The sequence below is a fragment of the Filobasidium floriforme genome, assembly GCF_021052385.1.
Source record: "Filobasidium floriforme strain CBS 6241 chromosome Unknown HD553scaffold_9, whole genome shotgun sequence".
NCBI classification, from domain to species: Eukaryota; Fungi; Basidiomycota; class Tremellomycetes; order Filobasidiales; family Filobasidiaceae; genus Filobasidium; species Filobasidium floriforme.
This window is the reverse complement of record NW_025763630.1, coordinates 804,234-816,220: the sequence shown is the minus strand read 5'-3', so window position 1 is coordinate 816,220 and position 11,987 is coordinate 804,234. Positions and strand designations below refer to the sequence as shown.

Here is an 11,987-nt window from a genome sequence, read left to right as displayed (position 1 = left end):
CACCTCAGACTGTCCAACCACCAGGTTTCGTAACGACCAAATCCCTCCCAATGCTTCAAGCTTGGAAACGTGTCTGGTGATCGGAAATCAGACTCACCGACATCCCTGGCATCATGCTCATCATCCCGCCATACCCCCCATACCCCATCCCCATCCCGCCCATTCCCATACCTAGACCGATCATCGAAGTGTACGGATCAAAGAACGCCATCGCCAATCTGCTCCTACAGTATCTTCTTCTCTTTCCGCCACGTGTAAGTGTGGATGTTGGGTTGTGGTGCTGCCGCTGGTGTAAGATAGATGAGTCTGCGGTGGTGGAGGTAGTAATGTAGCGTATCTCTTTCTATCTCTACCTTGTACTTTGGGATGCCAGTCGGATACTGTATCGTTATCTCAGGTCGATCGTCGAAAGATGGATGAAGAAAAGAGGTTCCCCCTCTACTTTGTTCCTGGTTCACTCAGCGCGTCGAATGTGCTTATTGCGGGCTGCAAGAACAGGAAGGACACTTCTCCTTGAGGATGATGATATATCGAATGATACGTTCCTCAGGGTTCTGTTCGCCACTCGATGAGAATCGCCATATGTGCTCGTGGCCTCGTGGTCATGTGCGATGAGAGAGAGAGTGAGAGACAAAGGAAAAAGCTTCGAGAACAAAAGAACAGAGCAGAAAGACAGAGGGGGGCGACGCGCAAATACATGAAACACTAAGAACGATCGCTGTCGGGCGGGGGGTATGGCGGTTCGTGCTCAGTAGTCCACAAGTTGAACCTACAAAGGGGCCAACAGTACTCGGAATGGTATGACCCCTGGGTCTGATATTCCTCTGATATCTGGACGACGATGTCGCAAGAGGTTCGACGATCAAATCGAAGGGGGGTCGACGATCCTCCACCACTCCGATATATGCTTCCGAATTCGACTATTTACTTCCGATCAGCTCGAGAATTTGGTTCCGATAATCCATGGCTTCGATCCGAATTGTCGAGAAGCAAAGGGTTGTTGTCGATCAAACTCTTCTTCTCAAAACCTCAAGACCTCGTATGACATCGACCATTCTACATCACATCGTCAACCAAAGTACCGAGAACGTGAGGATATCCATGCTAGAAGTGGGGGAAACGACGATGTTCGACTGTCTACCGCCCGGTAAGCCCCCATCGATGCGATTGTGAGACGACAAGCCGACGCTGAAGGGTGGGATCAAAAACCCGCACTTTCTCCCGTGCATGTTCGTAGCCTATTTCACCAGGTCTACGGACGAGCAGATCAAGGATCTATGGTGTAAGCACTCAAGTTCCTATCCTACATCCTCAACGAACCATAGGATCGTATCGGTGCTCTGCCGCTCGTCCCTTCCTACAATACAATAGCTGGTCGCCGTCGATCATCTCGCTGATTATCAAATTGCCTTGCCTTGCGACTTTCAAATGATGATTTTTCTGAAACAGTCTCGAGAGACGGAATAACGTCGAAACCGATCACATTCACCAATTCCACTTCCACTTCCATTTCCGGTTCATCTCCACTTAAAACCGTCCTTACGTCCTCGCCTCAATCAACTTCATGTGTCAACATCAACAAAATCATCACATCGGCTATTAGTGACATTACCAGCCCATCAACCGCGTATAATTACAGACATACCGCCTCGAACACCGTCACACTCAACCACAACCACAACCACAACCACGATCACAATGAAGTGCATGTAACTTCGAACATCTGGACATTGCACCTCTTGGTATTCTGCGGAGATCAAGCCGAAGGTCTGGGCCGGGAAGACGATCGGGTCCTAGGGTTCCCTACGTGAGTATCATATCATCCCTTTTGTCTCTTTTACGCTCTTGGTATTTTGCGTCACATTGCATCTTCGTAACAAAAAGGATCAAAAGTTTCCCCCCCTACAGTATGCGACGACCTTACCTTGATACGGTACAATAGCTGATCATTTAATGTGAAATTTCCCCGCTCTATCTTTTTCGTTTTACGCTTGCGCTCGTTTTGCGCTGGTCTGAAAACATACCTTGCCTTTTCATCCCCCGGAACGTATCCCGATTATCCTGGATTGGATGGCTCCTGGGATTGGGGTTTCAGGGTGACGGACGCTTCAACGCTCTTCGTACGTACAATACCCATTTCCCTCGATTGGGTCACCTACAGTCTACAGTATACTGTACCCGTTCTTGAACCTGACACAAATCACTTAAACAAACCTCACTTTACTTTGCTTTACATCTTCCGTGCCCACAACCTCGAAACCTCGAAACCTCGATCTTCATATTGAATCACTACTGTACTGTGATGAACACGCTCACGCTCACGATCACGGTGACTACACTATTCCAGATCTTCTCGGAGAGATGGATAGTGGATTCTATCGCTGCTGGCCGGTTGTTGGACTTGAGAGGGTATATCATGCACGGTCAGTACGATGTACTGTAGCTTTATGGATGTTATGACGGAGTGGTCGTTCGGTGTGATGCAGAACTGATTTTCCGTTTCATCTTGTGTAGCACCGAAGATGTTCAGAGAATCGGACGAGATTTCTTTTTCCGGCCCAGAAGACGGGTTCGACCACGATCACAATCTCGACCGCGAACTAAAAAAATATACTCATAACGGCGGGTTCGGATGTGCTTACGGGACATCGAAAGGCTCGGCTTCGGGAGCGGGAGTAGGAGTAGGAAGGGGAGTGAAGCTGGAGGAGGATAGCAAGCCGTTTCAGCAAAGCACCGCCATAGCGCAGGAGACAGGTAGGCCAGGTCATCAACCAAAGCAAAAGCATGGACGACATCAGGATCGAAAGAAGCACCAGACTCGTGATCAGCATCCCTATCGACACAAGACTCCGCCATATTGCGACGCTTCTCGACAACCATTCCATACTCAACACGGACTACCCCATTCATATGACAACCGACCATCTTCCCACCCAAACTTCCATCCACAGTTTTCCACGACTACGGCATACCTTCAAAGTTTACCAATGAGCCCAGACGAGACGCCCAGATCGAGGTCCAGGTCGAAAAGCGCTCGAGGGTCGCTCTCGAGGTCACACTGTAGACAAGGTTGGAACGGTGCAAAGGAGGATAACAGGAGGAGGAAGGAGGAAATGTGCGCCAGATTAAATATGGGAATCGGAATCCGGACGGAAGATGGTGATAGGGGGGAAGACAGCGGGTATGCGGGTTGCGACTCGGGGAGAGCTTTGGACCGGGAAGAAGGGAGGACAGTTGAGCGGATGCACGAAGATTTGAGGTTACCATCGCCGAAGAAGAGGAAGCAAGAGATGAAGGGTCGGGATAGTCGCTTTCATCCTTATGAAGACGATGTACTTCCAAGGTAAGTCCGATTGATCAGCCAAGGACAAGAGCCTTCAGGTGACGATGTTACTTGTTCTAGACCTCGCCCACTGTTCAACCACCCCTCTTCCTCAAATCTCGCACCCGACAACCTGAAATCGAGCGACATCAAGCGCTTCCTGACCGACCTCATCCAATCTGAAACGCAAAACGTGCGCCCACAACCACCCGCCAAGGTCGAAGGACCGTTCATTACTCCGGCCCCCACTCCTCCGCCGAGGAAACCTTCCATGGAATTTTACACGGACCCGCACGATAAGGCGCCTAGAGGAGGGAGACGGATCAAGTACATGATTCAGGTTCAGGACGAGCATGGATTGAGGAGAATCGAGGTCGCTTTCCCCAAGGGTCAACAGAAGGTCTTTGGCACGAAGCGCTTCGTCGAGCAAAAAGGATAGACATCGCAGGAGGAAATTAGAGACCGGAATCAAGGTTGTAATGTTACGAACGCGTGCAAGCAACGCCCATGAAGCGCATGTCAATTCTGCCATCATTACTACTTCATGTCAAGACGTTTTCTCAAGGCTTTGTGTCTACAAAAAGTCCGGGATCGAGGAGAAGTTTAATATATATAGCTACGATACACAAAGACGGAACACAATTTTCAGGGTATTATTCAGACAGTTCACATCACGACGTCAATAGAGAAAGGAAAACAACATATGAACCCAAAAGATCTAGAAAGAAGACCAAGACCAACAGAGTAGAGAAGCACGCTAGCGCTTTAACCCCTGACGACGGATCGACTGAGGAAGCCCCAGCTTCGCGATTCGTCGTCCGAAGAGGGCAACGACTTGGTCGACGCGGACGCTTCCGGGCTCTTGATCCCCAAACTCTCGGTGGCGACCTTGAGGTGAGCGAAACTGGCTGCAAGCGCGGCGTCGGCGTCGGTGTCTGACCGAGACGTCGCGGGAGACGAGACCGAGGCTGAAGAGTTGGGAGTAGGAGCGTTGTCGACGACCTTGAGCCCGGCCTTGCCGGTAAACACTGCGGCGACTCGGTCCCCATCCATGCCACGTCCGGTAGGCGACTGGAACGCAGACAAGAACGCCGAAAAGAGCCGGGTCGAGATGGCACTCGAGATGACGTTCGACAAGGCAGTCGCACTAGCCTCGGGTGCGGTGGCAGCGGTAGCGGCGGCGATGACAGCAGCCTTGTGCTCGGCGGGCTCTTTGAGAAACTTGGGTCGCATATCGACCGGCACGCCTTGTTTGGCCAACGAAGCGTCCCTGGCCATCCTCGACCAGAGCTGCATCCGGTAAGCCTCCAACGAGCGGTAGCTGAATGGCGTCTCGGCCGACCAGGCGTCGAACGAGTCTCCCAAGTTGTTTCCATCCGACTTGAACGGGTGAGGTGCCTTGTTGACGACGGGCTCGGCGGGCATGTTCAGGTGAGGGTTCAAGTTCTGACGAGGAATGTTGAGTTGAAGCGTCGAAGGCAGGGCGAGGTCCGGCATGAACGTCGTGTGCACGCTCGTATAACCTCCCGCGCCTTCGCCCCACATGGACCTCGGCGACATTTGGTTCAACAGCGCCGAGGTCGAGGTGGGCAAGTCTTTCCTCGGGTTGAACGTGCTGATGGGCGACGAGGACGACGTCGAGCTCGATTTCGCGGTCGACGATCGACTGGGAGTCTTGACCGGGGTGAGTTCCTCGTTCGGCTCCAATGCGGCCTTTTTCATCATCCCAATCTCACGTCTGCGGCGTGCATGCAAGAAAATCGATCAGCTCCGCGCCTCCCCTCTTGCAAGACACGAGAATCCCTCACCTCAACTCGTCGTTCTCGCTCCTGAAATTCTTCAACTCGTTCCTGATCGCATCGATCAACCTATCCCGATCCTTGATATGGTCCTCGAGCTCGTTGATATACGTCTTCCTTCGGTTCCTAAACGCTCGAGCCGAGAGCTTGTTTCGCAACTGTCGCTTCTCCTTGGAGGACATCTTCTTGTACTCCTCGGCCTGCAAAGGTCGGCGCAATACAATGTCGTGTCAGATCGCTTGTTTCGATGGCACATACTTGACTTTGCCCTCGAATAACACTCACGCTAGGTCTCCAATCGTCCTCCTCTCCCGCCTCCTCCCCATCCTCCAAGACCACACTGCTCATCCCTCCCCCCTTCTTCCCTCCTTTCCCCTTCACCCCGCCGAACATGGCCGGCAAGGGCAACGTATCCATCTCCTCCGAGGCGCGCCTGTCCTTGTTGTTGTTGTTATCGCCCTGGGCGGACTCGCCATCTTCATCATCCTCTTCGTCCCGAGAAGCAGAGGCGGCTACGGAGACTGACCTCGAAGGCTTGGTCTGGGCCTTCTTGCCGGTAGCACGTTTCGTAGCGGGTTTCGACCCGGCCGCAGGGGCAGTGGCGGTACCGATCGTAGCAGCGGCCGCAGAAGTGGCGGTGGTGGTGGTGGTGGTGGTGGTAGTGGACGCTTTGCGGGAAGAAGTAGAAGCGACCGAAAACGCAGCAGGGGAAGCGGCATTGACCGAATCGTCCTCGTCCTCGGAGATCTGCTGCAACTGATGCTGTGATTGCTGCTGAGGGACTTGGAACGCACCAATCGATTGTTGTTGTTGTTGGTGTTGTTGCTTTTGGAGCATAGCGAGATAATCTGCCATCCCGGCATCTTCGTTCCCAAAGACGATCGACCCGTTGAACCCGGGTCCCATTCCCATACCCATTCCTTTCTCCTGCTGCTTGCCGTCAAAGCCCATTCCCATTCCCATCAGACCCGCAGCGCCGGCACCGGCACCAACACCTCCACCGGGCAAAGGGATCGCCCCGAACAGATCCGCCGTATTGACCGTCCCCCCAAGCCCACTCTCATTCCCTTCGCCATTGGCATTGATGTCGTCAAACGAGTTGAGGTACTGTTGCGGGTCCGACAAAGGTTCCCTTTTCACCTGCAACCCCTCCTTTCTATTCGGATAATCAAAGTCCCCTCCGATTCCAAAGTCCCCGCTATTGATATCAAACATCCCATTCCCACTCCCATCGACCAAGTAGTCGTTATTGCCGCTCCCGTTCCCGTTGACCAAGACCGGTGAGAACCCGGCGAAATCGTTCCCCACGTCCATGGACATGGAAGGAGAGACGTTCGAGTTGGACTCTTCCGGCGAGGTTAGGGAGTAGGTCAGACCGGGTGGGGTCCAGGGGGAGATCGGGTTCGAGTTGGAAATGTCCAAGTTCGGGTTGTACGTGGAAGTCGAGGCGGTGGCATTGTTGAAATTGTTAAAGTTGTGGTCAAAGTTGGAGTGGGAGGAAGAAGAAGAAGAAGGACCAGAGGCGGGATTGAAGTTCTGGTTCAAGTTCGAGTGAGGCTGTGAGGGGGAGGGGAAGTCGTACTCGTTAAAGTTGAACGGGGACGAGGGGGCCTACGGGGATCAGAAGAGAAGGGTGTTGAGTATATCAGTACGATGGTCACACTATACCATCCAAGATGATCAGGTTAGGTATCGAGGTCGAGAGGGAGGATTGCGGATTCCTTTGAGGCATCGACGATCGACATTCCGCAACCTCGACACATCCAGGTATCGAATCGAAGCGGATAGCTCACCTGGAGAACATCCCCAAAGTTGAAATCGAGGTAGTCGGACATGTTCACCGTAGGTTGTTGTTGTTGCTGCGAGCTAGACATATCGATGTCGATGAGAGCGTTGTTTGTGGTGGTGGTTGTGTGGTGAAAGGGAGGTCTGTTATTTGATGAGGCGACGGGGGACGATCGGAATGTCCTGCTCGTCAGGTGAGAACAGTTGCGGTTCCGATCGAGTGAGGCTGATTCGTATCGCTTGACTACGTCCCTGGTCGGTGTGGACTGGTTGTCGAGGTGATTCGCTATCGACGATGCAGTGTGATGTCGACGATGTTGTTGATGCGTTGAATTGCTTGATGATCGATCAAACCCTCCCCCTTTGCCCTCCTGCTTTGTCCCCCTAGCTTCTCGATGCCTCGATCACTTACGTAAGATACGTCCCGCGTCGAGTCTCACCTCTGCCTGGGGGTCATCGTCGTATGCCGCGCTGACGTCTCGACCTCGGCGAACGGCCACGGCCATCGGGGACGGACGAGGACAAGGACAAGGGATTCACACAGATCACACAGATCACACCATACCATACCGGGGCCGGACAGGTTACGTGGACACCTGCAGATAATCAGATAACTCGGCAGATCAGCAGAATGAACCTCATGGCGTGCATGCCCTCGGCGAAAGAAGGTGCCAGGGGATTCCACGTCAGCTCATCACCTTGTGATCTTGCGACTCATCGAGCCTGTCTCATCGGCATGCAACTCGCAGCTCTTCCGCTTTCCACAGGGCCATCCGTCCAAACGCACGAGGTCGAAACGAAGACACGACCGATTACACTACCGATTTCACGATTGAAGGACTGGAAGACTGGACATCTCGTAGCTCGTATCTCGTAGCTCGTCGTATTCTTCCAGTTCTATCAGAAACCACACGATCAACAAGGAGAGTAAAGTGGACGTTCTTTGGCCGAAAACGAAAGTCGTACGTATTCCGTTTGATCTCGTATTCCACTCCGACGGAAAGGATCCCACAGCCCCGAACGGAGTTTATCACCTACGCAGCCTTGTAGCCTCGTAATCTGTAGAGTATTTATTATTATCATCGCTCAAATCGTATCGCTACGCAGTGCATCTGCGGGGAGGGGGGGGGGGGGGGGAGTGGATACTCGGTCGGTTCTTTTTTCGTACGTCGCACGTTTCACGTTTCACGTTCCACAGCCTTCTTCATCTTGCATAGCCATCCATATAAATCACCCCGACTCTATCCAATTACGACTGCCGTCCGGGTCCGTCGACGTCGATCCGAGAGCACAGACAGACTGACGAACCCGCGCTGCGGATCCGATGATTGGGATTCAGAAAATAGCCAGGATGGATATAGACAGAATGATATAGACAGACGACGCTTTGGCTATATGGCTATGCTACGGTGTAGCTGCGGCATACACTATATTACATCCAAATTGAATTTTGAACTATTTGTACTTTGTTGTGACACCGCGAGAAGGGTATCTTCGAGGCTGTACTGGATTTCTGATATATCTGGGTCGACGTGATAAAGCTCCTAAGGAATGAAAATGCGGTGCATGGTCCTCAGAGATCAGAGATCAGATTAGGACTGGGTCGGCAGATGGGCATGCGCAAAGCACGTCATCGATCATCGATTTGAAACACGCTCGCTGCGAGAGGCGGTGTCCCTAAGGCCTTGGGTAATGCTACGAGCGCTCCGACAGAATGTGATCCCTAGATACGAGCGATCGAGCGATATACACAACGGTTGGTCAGCCGAGCGATGAAACGTTCCAAAACGCAACTCGCAACTTCGCTCGTCTTGATCGATTGATCAGCCGACGGGATGATCAACCCTCGAGCGCCCTTGACTCGACCTGCGCGATTCTGCGACCCCCCCTGCGGCTGAATCAGCCTACCACGACTCGGCGCCGAGCTTCATGCTAGCGCATCGTAGAGAGGAAGAGAAATCGTCTCGGCAAGCCCAAAAAGAAGAATATACTCCCGTGCTGATCTGTGATCAAAGGAAAGACGGGCTCAATTCGCTCCTCGGTTATTCCGCTGGTGTGATGGGTGATGCCCGCCGCTTCGTCCGCCGGGCATCGTCCCCCCTCGTGCCCATGCCGCGCCCGCGTTGATTCCCAAGCCGAAACTTCTTTGATCAGCGTTGTCGCCCGGGGGGATGTCTCATCGACTTCTTCATCAGCAGCTTCAGCAAGCAGGCAAAGCGTTTCGGCCGGCTTACTACGGCTGCGTCTTCTCCTCGGGACCGGCCACGGGGGGGCCAAGGGTTCGTACGGGGACTGAATACGTGCTACGAAATGACTTGGAGCCCTTCTTGCTAATTGCTAAGGGGAGTGCATATATAGCTGGGGGATCGAGTCGATGGGATGAACCAGGTTGGGGAAATACCCATCAACGACAACGCGAAACACGAACCACAAAGACGAAACACTTATACGAAACATAACCTATCACTAGCATACCACTGCGCCACTGCCACATCTAACCTCTCAACCATACACTCTCGCAACGATGCCTCACCAACACGTTCACAACCTCACCCCTTACCCACACTCGGCAGAAGGGTCGGCCTTCCCCTTCCCGACCATCCCGGCTAAACAAAGCCCGATGCAACTACAACCTCAACGCACCCCATCGTCATCCAGCTCGACCTCGTCTTCGTACGCATCCTTCAGGTACCCCACCCCTCACGCCCAGTCGTACCCTTCGGCCTCTTTCCCCCTCAAACTCTCTACGATCCACAGCCCCGTCCCGCCCTCTCTGTTACAGCGACGTCGATCGTCATGCTGCACCGTCTCCTCGATGGACAGTCTGGCCAGCGCATCGACGACTTCGACGTCTTCTTGGGGCAACTGGTCGGTAGACTCTCCCGTACCGGGGTTGAGCAGGAGCGGGTCTTCTTCTAGCAGGACCGGAGCTGGAGTTGGCGAGGATCTGAAGACTCCGGAGACGGTGCTCTTCGGGGATTTCGAGGACGAGATCTCTCACAACGTCAAGCTCAACGCTGAGCAGCGACAGGAGGAGCATGAAGAAGAAGAAGAAGATTTTGCGCACTCGCACTCTCACCTCCTCGTCTCCGCTATGAAGACGAAGAAATCGACGATGGCGAGGCCGAGGTTGTTCGTCAAGCTCGCAGAACCCGAGCAGAAGACGAGCCCGAGGTTGCAGAGGACGCAGACGCCGTTGGAGCTCTGGACGATGCGATCCCAGCGCTCGGCACCGGTGCATGAGGAGGAGATGGAGATGGAGATGAAGGAGGAGGATATCACGGCAATCAAAGCAACTACCCGCACTACCAAAGCCACCTCGACGACTACGCCTACGCGCCCAAAGCTGGAGAGAAAACTCACTCCTCACCCAGCTACCGGGCCCGCTAGCACCCAACACCTCAAAGGCGCTTTCCCTTCAACGACGTCGGGTTCAGACTTTGCTTTCGAGGGACTGGTGTTGAACGAGGTTGACGAGGACGAACAGGCAGAGTCATCAGAGGAAAGGGCCGAGGATGAGGAGGAGGAGAAATCGACCCGACCGTCAAACCTTTGGAACATCTCCCTCCCGCCCGCTACGCGCGGCCGACCGATCCATAGGATGGCGCTGGGACGCCGGTTTAGCAGCGTGATCGAGGAAGGCAAGGTCTGGCTGGCCGTCTAGGTTCAGGTCCAGGTCTTGTGTTTAGGTTCAGGACTGCAGGGGAGGACTGTAGGGACGAAAAGGTTTAAATACAGGGGGTTATGGACGATGACGATTATAATTCGAGTTAGACAGGAGAAAAGTACGACTATGTTTACGAAGACGTGTATGAAGGGTCTAGACAAGACTTGTGTACTCTTACGTTGTATACAAAATTTTCAAGGTGATATGATCTATATTTACGATGATGCGAATATGCGAAGCGACTTCACCTCTCCACTCCCAGACCTCAGATGGTCTTAACACCGTTCACGACCAACACTTCCGACCCAAGTACTCTCGGAGATTGTCAAAGGTGATCGTAGAACAAGAGACGAGAGGTCAGCTTTACCTAGACTCCACGGCGATCCAGGCCAGGTTGTTTCCACTGAAGAAAACCCGAGCTTCGGCTCCAGTTCTGAGGAAGGGGGTCCACATATGACCCTGATCCCTGTTTGGCCAGCTCCATGATTGATATGACTGAGACGATTTACCAAAAAAAAAATCAACGCCACCAAAAAGGAGGTTAGGTGCGCTAACAAGACGAGTTGGCAGGAAGGCAACGTCTTTAAGGTTTACGGTGTCGCAACGATCTATCTCGATCTCAAGATGGACTAAACGGCGAGTCGAGGGAGCGATATAATTCGGGTATAGATGTCGCTCTCGCCCGGACGGCCTGATGTATACCATAGCATCTAGTTGCAGAACCTCGACTCAACCCGCCGTGCGACCAAGATGCATATAAGTCATTCGGCCGTCGAACCCGATCGATACCGGTGCGCCGCGCCGTGAGCATGCATCAGATTATCATAACGGTATCGGCTACTAGCTACTAGCTACTAGCTACTCGTATTCCTGGTAGTTTCCTGGAAGGCTACTACCTCGTGTTTGTTAGCTCGTACTAAGCGCCATTTCGCCATTCAGATAGCTCCCGAGCGCGAGCATTTCGGTGAGGTCGGGTTGATGGTAGGGTTTGATTACCGGCGGGGAGTCGTGGACACTACGGTACTCTCGAGGTGGCACAGGGAATCATCGGTATGGACGTCTATCATTGTGGTCGCCGATTTTTTGTGGAGTGAGGAGCGGAATGTGTGTTCAGTGGCCAGTGGTAGGCCCTGGCAGATGCATTCCGGGGTCTTTGGTTGCAAACGTTCCCACCTCTCGCGACCTCGCGGCGCGGGCTCATCGGCCAGATCCTGCTTCGCCTCTTGCTATTTCTTGCATCCTCGCATGGAAATGTCGTCGATTTCGGTGTCCATGCTGCTATCGTCGCAGTATCTATTCGCGATACGCACAGCCAGCTCATCATATATCATGCTCGTGCCACAACCCACCCCCCCTCCATAGCACGGCGCAGGGGTGACTGACCGCCCATCGGGATCGCTTCATGAGAGAGGGA

General features: G+C 53.3%; 3 protein-coding genes across 3 annotated transcripts; 2 read left to right on the top strand and 1 right to left on the bottom strand.

Annotated features, from left to right (window-relative positions):
* Window positions 1-1,063: 1,063 nt before the first annotated feature.
* On the top strand, window positions 1,064-3,695 carry HD553DRAFT_349768 (uncharacterized protein; the record flags this gene model as incomplete). The annotated part of the gene is made up of 7 exons (XM_046183482.1): window positions 1,064-1,147; window positions 1,238-1,282; window positions 1,450-1,807; window positions 2,096-2,120; window positions 2,348-2,423; window positions 2,515-3,343; window positions 3,404-3,695. Coding segments are annotated over exons 1-7 (1,671 nt in total), but the record flags the coding sequence as incomplete, so codon positions are not given.
* A 139-nt stretch (window positions 3,696-3,834) lies between these two features.
* HD553DRAFT_349766 (uncharacterized protein) lies at window positions 3,835-7,220 on the bottom strand. The gene is made up of 4 exons (XM_046183481.1): window positions 6,915-7,220; window positions 5,407-6,732; window positions 5,131-5,321; window positions 3,835-5,060 (listed from the first exon to the last, which is right to left on the bottom strand). Exons 1-4 carry the CDS (start codon window positions 6,993-6,995, stop codon window positions 4,088-4,090), a joined length of 2,571 nt encoding a protein of 856 aa, XP_046037240.1. The 5' UTR covers window positions 6,996-7,220; the 3' UTR covers window positions 3,835-4,087.
* A 1,761-nt stretch (window positions 7,221-8,981) lies between these two features.
* Window positions 8,982-10,816, top strand: HD553DRAFT_310556 (uncharacterized protein). Its single transcript, XM_046179851.1, has 2 exons — window positions 8,982-9,185; window positions 9,265-10,816. Exon 2 carries the CDS (start codon window positions 9,431-9,433, stop codon window positions 10,568-10,570), a length of 1,140 nt encoding a protein of 379 aa, XP_046037239.1. The 5' UTR covers window positions 8,982-9,185; window positions 9,265-9,430; the 3' UTR covers window positions 10,571-10,816.
* Window positions 10,817-11,987: the final 1,171 nt, after the last annotated feature.

Excerpts from the sequence above, each read along its gene's own strand:
- HD553DRAFT_349766 (XM_046183481.1), bottom strand. The coding sequence starts at position 6,995 with ATGTCTAGCTCGCAGCAACAACAACAACCTACGGTGAACATGTCCGAC. Across the intron at positions 6,733-6,914 it reads ACTTTGGGGATGTTCTCCAG|GCCCCCTCGTCCCCGTTCAA; the intron begins GTGAGCTATCCG and ends TGATCCCCGTAG. Across the intron at positions 5,322-5,406 it reads AGGACGATTGGAGACCTAGC|GCCGAGGAGTACAAGAAGAT; the intron begins GTGAGTGTTATT and ends CGACCTTTGCAG.
- HD553DRAFT_310556 (XM_046179851.1), top strand. The coding sequence starts at position 9,431 with ATGCCTCACCAACACGTTCACAACCTCACCCCTTACCCACACTCGGCA.